This window comes from Salvelinus sp. IW2-2015, linkage group LG26, assembly GCF_002910315.2.
Source record: "Salvelinus sp. IW2-2015 linkage group LG26, ASM291031v2, whole genome shotgun sequence".
NCBI classification, from domain to species: domain Eukaryota; kingdom Metazoa; phylum Chordata; class Actinopteri; order Salmoniformes; family Salmonidae; genus Salvelinus; species Salvelinus sp. IW2-2015.
In genome coordinates, this window is record NC_036866.1 from 29,441,895 (window position 1) to 29,453,503 (window position 11,609).

The 11,609-nt window shown below is 41.6% G+C and overlaps 1 protein-coding gene and 1 pseudogene across 1 annotated transcript; both read right to left on the reverse strand.

Annotated features, from left to right (window-relative positions):
- Positions 1-3,350: 3,350 nt before the first annotated feature.
- LOC111952859 (rab-like protein 2A) lies at positions 3,351-6,972 on the reverse strand. The gene is made up of 8 exons (XM_023971811.2): positions 6,346-6,972; positions 6,197-6,226; positions 5,864-5,943; positions 5,590-5,669; positions 5,386-5,497; positions 5,203-5,300; positions 5,000-5,083; positions 3,351-4,042 (listed from the first exon to the last, which is right to left on the reverse strand). The coding sequence occupies exons 1-8, from the start codon at positions 6,450-6,452 to the stop codon at positions 3,959-3,961; spliced, it is 675 nt and encodes a 224-aa protein (XP_023827579.1). The 5' UTR covers positions 6,453-6,972; the 3' UTR covers positions 3,351-3,958.
- Positions 6,973-7,916: 944 nt separating this feature from the next.
- LOC111952208 (ciliary microtubule associated protein 1B-like) lies at positions 7,917-10,961 on the reverse strand (annotated as a pseudogene).
- Positions 10,962-11,609: the final 648 nt, after the last annotated feature.

An 11,609-nucleotide genomic window follows, 5' to 3' on the forward strand; every position in this document is an offset into this window, starting at 1 on the left:
GTGGTGGCGTGTATGTATGTGTGTGTGCGCTAGTTCAAAACCCTCGAAGTGAGTCCGCTGTAGCCTTAATACCTTCAGAGATTCCTGCAGTGGCTGTGTCTCACACACACAAACACACTCACACGTGGTGCACAACACACATTTGCACAAACCAGAGACACAGACTTGAACCATCAAACTTGTAATCATTATAGGGACCCTTTGATATCTATTCATTGATGATAGAGAGAGAGAGAGAGAGAGAAGATGAGAGAGAGAAGAGAGAGAGAAGAGAGAGAGAGAGAGAGAGAGAGAGAGAGAAGAGAGAGAGAGAGAGAGAGAGAGACGAGACGAGACAGAGAGAGAGAGAGAGAGAGAGCAGAAAGAGAGAGACAAGAAAACGTGATGAGAGAGAGAGAGAGAGAGGAAGAAAGAGAGAGAGAGAGAGAGAGAGAGAGAGAGAGAGAGAGAGAGAGAGAGAGAGAGAGAGAGATCAAAACAATACTGGGGTGCTGAGAGAGATACAGCTAATCTTTTTTCTTTTTTACATTCTGTCTGTTCCTGTATAGCCCCTGTCTGTGTGTCAGAGACCCTGTCAGCCTTGGGCACTGGGTGGGGTTTGGGCTGTGGTTCAATAGGAGACATAGACACAGACAATTACAGTGTTACCATCTGCCCTACAATACCTCCCTATGACTCTCCTCATGACGAGGTGCACTGGCACTCTCTGCTCCGCGTTTCCATCCTGTTACACACTTTGCTCCCTTTTCCCTTTTCAGACTTTGAGTTTTTTAGGGTATACTATGAGGTGATTTTGAAGAGGACCGACAAAAAAAAGAAACAAAGAGGGAAAAACGTGCCAAAAAATAACAAAAAACTTTCAATGGTGTATTTTTCTTAATAGGACTACCTTAGTTTGGAAGTTGTTGAGCTGTTACTCAGTAATATGGTGCCATCTCCTGGGAATCTTGAGAACTACAGACATTCATTTAGCTTCTCCACTGTGTGTGCACAACCTTTTTGGAGTGGAACTCCAGTCGTTTTTATGTTTTGTAAAGGAATATATATATATCCTGAAAAATGACCAGATTTTATGAGCTTTGCATTATTACCATTTCTATATCTATTTTGAGACAAGGTATCAAAGTATTGCTTGGTTTAAATGTGATGAAGGTTGTTGTATWGCTTGTCTAACTGATGCTGAGAGATGCTGACATGGGTTTAAACACACAGCTCATATATACACATATGCTGTACACACGCACACGCCGGCATGCACATGCGCTCACACACACACAGTGCAGTTTGGACTCCAGTTGCTTTCCTGGTTAGAAAACACGTCAGTAACAGAGAACCTAGTTGGACCCCTTAGTAGGTTTACCACAGGTAGCCTATACAGATGCAAACCCATGCTGCGGGACACAGAAAGGTGAGGCAGACACTTCATTCACACCAATGAGTTTCTCTGTACGGTCGACTTCATCTTCTTTTCTAATCAACAAAGCACAATCTACACGGTGAGAGGGGATCTGGTAGACCCACCACTGGATCTAGTGATCTTATCATCATTCAAAGGGTTTTTCTTTCATTGTTGATTTTCTCCTTGTTTGCACTGTGAAGTTTAACATGGTGGATCTATCACAGGCTATGTCTGGGCCTTGCCTGGCCCATCTAAACCTCCCCTCCTCTTGATCTCCCAGGCATCCCGGCTCTCTATCTTCCTCAAAGACACTGAACTCCACACAGAACTGTAGCCTGGCTGAAACTAATGATGAACACTGGATTAATGACAACCTCAGTAGATTCATATTATTCAGTAGTTTAGCATTGTTGGATTAATCCTGACAGCATATACAGTATGTGTCAAATGTGTTAGGAGGTGAAAATGTGAAAGGTCAGATTGCTAGCTAACTAGAATAAAATAGTAGCGTTCACTTTGGTGCTATAGATGTACAGATTTTTGCTAGACAGTGTTACTGTGACTATTGGTGAGGCCAGGATTTTAATATACAGTTCTGTGTAATCTCAGATACAGGAAGGGCATACTCAAGTGTAAATGTTTTTGCTGTTGAAATTAAAATAGCCTCATTAGTCTGCAGAGAGGGAGATATAGGTTACCTGCCTCTAACTAGCATCTGAAGGTGAAGATGGGGAGCAACCATGTCTACTCCCAAACACAACGCGCTGAAAGAGGTCAGGGCAGAAGCGGGCAGACAGACTGGAAAATAAGACAGAATACAGTGGCCACTGGCCATTGAGTAGATTTCTGGAAAATAACAATAAAGGAAACAAAACACACTTTATGGTCAGTCCCACCATTTACAAGATCAGTTGAACCCTTTTCACCCAGAGGCACGGGTCTCTTATCATCCATAAGGGAACAGATAGGGAAGGGAGGCAGGGTAGTGAGGCTTAGGCAGGTCCACAGCTGTGATAGCTCCACCACAAAGATATATGTTTGTTATATTATGTAATAAATTTATAATTAAAAACATGAGTCCTGTGTATCAGCTCCTCATTGGTCTCACTGCTGAGATCTACTTTGGCCAGAGCTTTAGATGTGCCAACTGCCATGTCAGTTGTGACCTGAGTCTTTCCCAAGGAAAACGGAGGCCCTCTGGTGGAGAATTGCTGCTGTGTGACTCTATAGTTTGACAGTAATCAGTACAGAATTTCCAAATAATTTATTATGTACATTTGAGCTGTGATTATAAAATGTTTATTTCTTAAGGGGGTTGAAATTCCACTAATAACCAGGGTTAACACCCTGAGGGAAGCACACCAAACAGACATAGTATGTCTTGAAATTATCCTTTTTTTTAATCACAGTTCATAGGATATCATACATATTTTTTTAAATATGGATTTTCCACAGAGAACATTAAGGGCTCTACTCAATCCATATTGCAAGAGTTCAGAGTGATTTAAATGTGAAGGCAATCTAACACTTCAGTGACATAGATAGAATACAGTCGTTAAGAGTTCTATTACACCTAGATCGTGAACCTCTCAGAAGTGGTCATTCATTGTAGTTCTGAGCTATCTTCAGTGCTTCTGCAACACTTCCAGTTGACTAACATCATATATACACACGTATATCTAACTTGTACATTGATCGATAACTGCACTGGAATGAATTACTGGTGACATTGATGCAGCCTTGCCATGTCAGGTAGCAAGTATTGAGGATTGAAACCACACTGAAATAATATCTAACAATCGCTAGTGCCATCACATGGTTACAAAGTACAGTCATTGTTTAAAATACATTAAAAGACATGACATAAAAGCTCTGGCTTTACATTGTAGCACTTAAGAGCAACGACAGCAGCCTTTACATACATGTACCCCACTATCGCCTTACATTGTACAAATCCTCATACACATGCCCCATGTGGTTAAAGCCTCAGAGAGCAAAAGCTGATGACAAAATCACGAGTGGCAAAGAGAGTTCACATTCACAGTTTCACTTTGCTCTCCAAAAATAGCCCAAATAGGAATGATAAGTATTGTGTGTGCCCCACATTTTACAATGCTTCACATTCTAGTTCACCTCAAATAACAAGCCTGCTTCACACACTTTGGCAGACATTTCACCTGCCTGACAACATGTATCCTACAGTATGTTTGTTCTCACATCAATAGATTTCCCCAGTTCTCACAGGTCACTATTATTATATAGGTCAAAGGTTAGCATTTCCATAGCATCAGTCCTACAGAAGCATGGCTCTCCCATGGCATAAAATACACACATGAGGAGAATGTAAGGATAACATGTCCACAAAGTGAGAATAACATGAATATAACATATCCACAACGTCAGGTATTCAGGAGCAAGGCTCTCCCATGGTAGAGTAGTAGAACGATAACATATCCCCAGTGTCCATAGCTGCACTGTAGTCCAAATCAGAGCTTGTGTTCACAACGTCAGTATAATGTAAAGATAACGTGAGGATAATGTATCCACATCAACATCCAGTCAGACAGACTCCGGGCTCTCTGGTTTCAGTCCCTCCTGAGCCGTCTGTAACGACAAATCCTTGTTCTGCTCCAGCTCAAAGTTCTGCAGGTCGGGGATGAACAAAAAATACATCATAATAATTATAATACATTTATTTTATATTGCGCTTTTCATACAGAATCACACAAGCCGCTTAAAAAAAAAATAATAATAATAATAATAAAAAATTCAGGGAGCTGGTTGTTGATGGGAAATGGTCTTCCGCAGATAGAGGATGATGGGGCGGCAGGTAACCTAGTGGTTAGAGCGTTGGGCCAGTAACCGAAAGGTTGCTGGATCGAATCCCCAAGCTGACAAGGTAAAAATCTGTCGTTCTGCCCCTGAACAAAGCAGTTAACCCACTGTTCCCCAGTAGGCCGTCATTGTAAATAAGAATTTGTTCTTAACTGACTTGTCTAGTTAAATAAAGGTTACATGATGCAGTTCAGGAAAGGAGTAGCTTGAGTGCACAGTCATTTAGGGCTCTATTCAATCTGTATCACTGAAGCGTTAGATTGTTCGCTAAAAATGTAAAAGGTCATTTCCCATTGAGCCGACATATGCAGCGACTGCGGGAACATTGCTTTTAATTATAAATTGCGCTAGAAAGCGAATCTTCAGCGCTACGGATTGAATAGAACCCTTAGACTCTAAAATGGACCTCCAGTAGCTGTGTATTACACATTATCTGCAGGCTGTTGACTTTTGCCCATCACCATCCCAGCCTCTGCCTGTTTTAGGTTCTGCTCCCTACCCCTAGCTTGGCTATGATCAGATTCAATACCTGAGCACTTCCTTGGGTGTGGAGCACCCTSAAGATCAGAGCCTAAACGCTAAGACCAAATGTATTATCATTCACATTTTCTGTTCAATGAAATGTGATGTGCGCTGAATACATTAATTCTAATGACAGAGCAACTGTCAGTCAAATAGCTGCAGGTAACTCTGGAGAGTGAAAAAGCAAAATAAATAAGAGGGGATATATTATCAGAGTGCTTATATCCAGAGGCAAACATGTACCTCTAGCTCCCGCATCACTTCATCCATGAAGTCACTAGAGTTCTGCTTGTAAGACATCGCCATCTTGATCGTTTCTTTAAACATCTAGGATACATTTTCAGAACACAGAACTTTTGTTCGCTTTTTTTGTTAAGCATGGGAATACAGTATACAGACAGAGTATATGGTGTGTAATTAAGGAGGTCAGTGTTGTCCATCCTCACCTTGACCACATTGGTCCCATCAGCAGCTGATACAAAGTACAAAGGAAGTCCCTGCTTCTTGGCAAAGTTAAAGTTCCTCTGGGTCACCTTCATATCAGCTGCAAACAACAGAGACAACCGAGTAAAAAAGAAAGGGTGAAGGAAATAAAAGATTAAAAAATAAGCCTGTCTGGCTGGACTCACCATCTATCTTGTTAGCAACCACCACACAGGGGATCTCAGGCCTGTACTCTCTCAGCTCTGTGTACCAGTTGGTCAGGTTCTTATAGGTGATCTTCCTCTGCACGTCAAACACCTAACAAACCCAGGTACAGTCAATGATACAGGCTATGACATAAGTGCAAGCCTTGTAGTAGTTTCGTCTTAGAATCTAGCATGAAGTCTTACCATGATACAGGCGTGAGCTTTGTGGTAGTACGAGGGATGCATGCTCTGGAACCGCTCCTGTCCAGCAGTATCCCAGAAGTCTTTGGGGCAGACATAATCACAAACACAGCTGAAGGCAACCAAACAGATAGCATGGCAACCAGATAACAGAACAGGATTATGGTTTACAGCAATAACAGATCGGTTTACTTAAAACCAGCTGACTATTTTATAGCCTTAACAACTCATCAGTCTAAACCAGACATTTTGATAAGGAAACCATTCATAAACATACCTACTAATACAGCCTTTCTGTCAATGGTGGTATTGTATTTGTAGAGTGTCAGAGCATAGGTTGACAGCTGCTGGGGACGACTGGAGAACAAGTTAAGGAATAGAATAAACAACATTGTTAACTATCTGTACTGTAGTAACAGCATATGGTAACATTGCTGGTCAAAAGGCATGTAACAAGCCAAATCGGTCACTGCATGAAGGCATTGGGTTTCTCTCCATTTACTGCTATCAACATTTGGCAACACTTAACTACATCAACCCAAAATACTAATGAATGTCTTCATGTGACACTCAAAAACCAATTACAAAAGGAATAGATGAGAAAGGATACTATCCGTCAATCAGGAACCTCTCCATCAACCTGAAAGACAACAAGAGACAGGTGTTTAACATCTCCTGGGTCACAAAAAGTATGCACTATCATCTTTGAGGTGAAATTRCAGTGACAATAGGTAGCTGGCATGCTCCCCATCTCCGTACTTAGATTTCCCCACTGCACTGTCCCCAAGGCAGATGATCTTCACTTGTTCATCTGCATCATATTTATCTTGGTCCAGTTCAGGAATGCCATTGGCGTCGCTTGCCATCCTTCCTTCAGGATGGGGAAATCAGCTGCGTCGCACAGCGGCTTAGTTAGCTAGYTACCTAGTTAGAAGTTAACTTTAGCTAGGAACAAGGCGACTGACTGCACTTAGTCTGTGATTACACTAACGCTAGCTAGCTCATGAGCTAGCTAAATTAAACCGCTTAACGTTACCGCGACACACATTTGCATGTAACTGTTAAGTTATTCACTTAAAATATGACTCAACCCCAGTCATATGTCTAAACTAACTTATTAGCTAAGCTAGCGAAACGGGTAACGTTATGTTTTCAACTCGTTGGTTATCTAGCCAGTGGCTAACGTTACTTGAATTATCTAACTAGTTAACTGTAGCTAATGCTTAACGTTACATCCAGTCAGGGACATTTGATATCTTTGGCTAGCTATATCTAACAACCTTATTTAGCTGTCAAATGTCTAGCAAAATAAGCATCAAAACATTAACGTAGCTGTCAATGGAAAAACGTCAAAACATTGTAGCTAGTTAGCTAGCATGTTCTTGTAACAACAGCTTCGATAGAGAATGTATGTTTCTATGCAACACAGACGCGTGAAGGCCCCCTTTTTAACGTGGCTGTTCCTATTATTGCCTGAAAATATATCTCCATGTTCTTGTAGCAACGGCTTCCATAGAGAAAGTCTGTTTCYATGCAACGCTGACGCTTGAAGGCCCACTTTCTTTTAACGATGCTGTTCCTATTATTGGCTGAAAATATAACTTGGTCGCCAACGTTCCTATAATACCTCATTATACYGCAGCGTTGTCGAATTCTCGTTTCTGATTGGCTAGATTATGTTGCAAAGAAGCAAAAAGGAAGGGACCAGTCGTTGGGGACCTACGTGAATTTGCCCAATAGAAACTCGTTTTCAAACCGTTTGGACTAACGATTACACCCATGATTTATATTTCAATGAGTGAAAAAAGTGCATTCATTGTCATTGTTGAAAATGTCTTTATTGATTGATTACCACATTTTGACAAGTTGGCTATTTTAGATGACTTCAAAGTGAGTGAACATAAGTCATTTAGTTGTGAAAATCATGTCAGATCAATGTGATATCAAACCACATCTTTGGTATTGGAAAAAACTATAATACTAGATATTTCATATTAGTTGTAATACTGAAAGTGGTCACAAACCTTTGGCCTGATATCAAACTTTGAATCTCATGTGGTAAAATATGTGCACCTTAAAACAGAAACGTATCCTGTTGAAAAGTGATAACTGAAGTATAAATACAGTACTGTACACCCCCCCAATATGTGATTGTCAGGTTAGCTTGTCAGCATCATTTTACTCAATGCAGCATACGCAATACATAGCAATAAGGCACAAGAAACTGCTTTCTTCAGTGCAGAGCAGTTTGATGCTGCTTTATTTATTGCTGGGATAAGGGGGTGTAGGAAATGGAAGGAGAAGAAGGAAGGGAGGGAGGCAAGTTCCTATTACACCACGTCCACGATGAGTGGAGCGATGAACTCGGAATGATGAATTCTGAAAGTGAAGCTTTGAGGTTTGATCCTGGTGAAGGTCACCTACCAAAGGAAGACAGGCAGTTAGGACACTACCGACGCAACAGTGGGTAGAAAAACACTTTGTAGAAGAGATTTTCATATTTTTTATTTTAAGATGTTAATCATTGCATAACAGTAATATAAGAGTGATATGGGTATGATGAGGTGACTTGCCTGTTCAGGGTGGTGAGCTCCGGGGCCTGGTTTCATGGTGGTGTCTCCAGGGATGCTGTTGCATCCTGTCATGCTGTAGTGGGGGGGCTTGTGTTTGTAGGTGCAGGGGTCCACCACTCTGTATGTCCCTGGGCCAGGGATAGGTGAAAACACAGGGAAGAAGTGTGAGGGAAGATAAAATGAACGATAGGCCTATTAACTCAATCTGTTCATTTTCGCTAAAGAGGACAGGTGAGATTTCCATTTGGAAGAGTCTGTGTTCGACATGTCAGATCTACCTTCTGCAGGTCCTCGTGGAAACTGCCTATCTTGCTGAGTCCTCGGAGGGAGAAGTTAGGGATGGAGGTTTTGTTGACGGTGGCAGGCCCCAGCACAGAGGGCAGCATGTAAGCAGCAGGGCCTGAGAGAAAGGACACATTCACATTCCGTAAGTACACCAACATTCTATTCCACAGTTCTAACACATTATCTCAGTCTTCATCGAACAGTCTCCTTCGATCACATTCTAAAATTCTACAGCCAGCATTCTAATCCATGTCTCTAAAAGCCACAGTGTTGGACTGTTATCATTATTGAAGAGGATGTTACCTGGGGTCTGGTGGTTGCGGAAGCCTTTGCTCCAAGCAGACAGGGAATAGGCAGGGCCAGAGTAATATGCAGACTGCACTGACCTCTCAGGGGAGTAGCGACCTGAAACATCGAACAGACAGTAAGAACACAGTTTCATATTGTATGTCTTGAGTCTGTATGTGTGTGTAATTTCTGAGAGACATTGTGTGAGTTTTGAGCATGCTTGTGTGTGTGTGTGTGTGTGTACTCGCAAGTGTCTGTGTGTTACTGACCAGGCCCAGGGGTTTGGAACAGCTAGGGGTCTTTTGGGCGGCTGTAGAGGGAGTATGAAGGGGTCCCGTCATGTCCAACCCTGGTGATGTTGGAGGGAACCAAGTACCCTGGCCCGGGGGAGCAGTCTGAGCTGAACTGGCGATGGCGTGTCCCAAAACTGAACGCCGGTGCTTTCAGCTTCCTGGGGTCATGGTAGTTCAGACCTGAAGAAGAATAGGCGAAGATGATTGCCCACGTGTCTTTTTATACCCCAAAATAAAAACAATCAACCAACTAATCAAAAGGTTAATAACAAATCAACCAATAAATCAGTCAGTCAATCACTAAGTTAGTTGTACCTGTCGCTCCAGGCAGGGCATACTTGGGTCCAGGGCTGCCGTAGAGTGCAGCGATGGGGCCTCTGGGCTTGTGGGGCCTCCAGGAGCCAACCCAAACATCAGTACCTGACATGATTAGTCTGTGGACAAGGACAGGTGGAATTAGAGTCAATTTACATTTGCTGGATGCTCATACCAATAGTGTTTTCACTAAAAAACTGCCTTTTTAGGATAGTGGGAAGCAGATTGCCTTAATTTGGGTAATTGCCTAACTTTTTAGAGCTGGTGAGTTAGTGCTGGTGTCTGGAGCTCGTTTGTCTGTTTGGTTGGTGTTCCAGACTAACTGTGGCGCAATAGTGATGTGCACATAATGTATGTCATAATGGGATGTGCTCAGCTGCGCATTAAAATGTCTTACATTTTTGAGCAAAATCAGTGTGACGACTGTTTAGTTGCTTTACTCAATAAAATAGCCCTGTTTTATCTCTTATTTATATTAATTAATTAATTATACTATTTATTGGTCTCCGCTGCCTCGACGTTAATTTATAGACATAACGATTTCACCTTAATTGAGACCTCTCTCTGAAATAAAAGTTTATAACAACATACTAGTGCTGAAACTATGAACAGATATGAATTCATCATAACCATATAGACCTACCACCATACTGTTGTCAATATAGGACACGGGCGTTAAAAAAAAATATCTTCCACACCGACCTTGACCGTGTGAATGCGCGTCTGGCTGTATTCAAATTGCCCGCTTATGTAAATGGCCAGCTGTTGGAAGAGAAATATTGATATAAGAAATTCCACCTGATCTAAATGGCCAACCTGTATTGAAGTTCGTTGTCTTCTCGGCACTGGACTTCTCCGCACTGGGTGGCACTGATCTTCTCCGCACTGGGTGCTCCCTAGGACCAAACACTTGGGAGCTCTGATTGTTTGACTTTGGTTGTCCTCGTGCTCACTATGACTACGTTACCATGGATACGCTATTTTGACAGGCAGGTTGGCTTTAAATTCAAAATGTGGCAGAAAATAAACCTGTTTATGATTACCAAAAATGATTCCGTTTTTTCTGTAATGCAATGCAGTCAGAACTTGTTCAAATAGATAATTTCGTTTCTTGGTGTGTGTCTGTTGGGGCGGGGGTTAGATAATCCTCGAAGAAAACCAATTGTATTTTTTTTATTTAACCTTTATTTAACTAGGCAAGTCAGTTAAGAACGAATTCGTATTTACAATGACGGCCAAACCCGGACGACGCTGGACCAATTGTGCGTTGTTTTACGGGACTCCCAATCACATCAGGTGTTGTGCCTGAATTCTCCCCTCCTTCGCGTTCTTCGTTGCTGCGACTTGCTTGCTAGTTGAGATTTCTGCCCTTCACTCCGTTGTCAGTTTAGCCTACATTTCACTGATCTTAGTAGCAGAAAGCATTTTTGTCTGCAGTTTTCTGTGTCTATTTGTTTCAAGTGTATGTGGCGGTTCTAGCTTGTATGGTACCCTGGGCGAACCCCCCCCTTCAGCCCCACATTTTTAGCAAAAATGGGGGGGCTTGCCTGTTTTGCATGTTACTTTGGCATTAACACGTGTCACATATCAGTTTGCAAACAATGTAAAAAAAAATATATATATACACTACCTATCAAAAGTTTGGGGTCATTTAGAAATGTCCTTGTTTTTGAAAGAAAAGCACATCTTTTTGTGCATTTAAAATAACATCAAATTGATCAGAAATACAGTGTAGACATTGTTAATGTTGTTAATGACTATTGTAGCTGGAAGCATCTGATTTTTTAATGGTATATCAATTCAATTCAATTCAAGGGGCTTTATTGGCATGGGAAACATGTGTTAACATTGCCAAAGCAAGTGAGGTAGATATTATACAAAATATATCTACATAGGCGTACAGCGGCCCATTATCAGCAACCATCACTCCTGTGTTCCAATGTCACATTGTGTTAACTAATCCAAGTTTATCATTTTAAAAGGCTAATTGATCATTAGAAAACCCTTTTGCAATTATGTTTGCACAGCTGAAAACTGTTGTTCTGATTAAAGAAGCAATAAAACTGGCCTTCTTTAGGACCTTTAGGACCTAGGATCAAGGGAGACACTCAAGTTTTTTAATACTATATCTCTTGACACATTGATGAAAATAGTCTTGGCCTCTTAACCTTCGAGCTGCACACTGGACCCTATTCCAACTAAACTACTGAAAGAGCTGCTTCCTGTGCTTGGCCCTCCTATGTTGAATATAATAAACAGCTCCCTATCC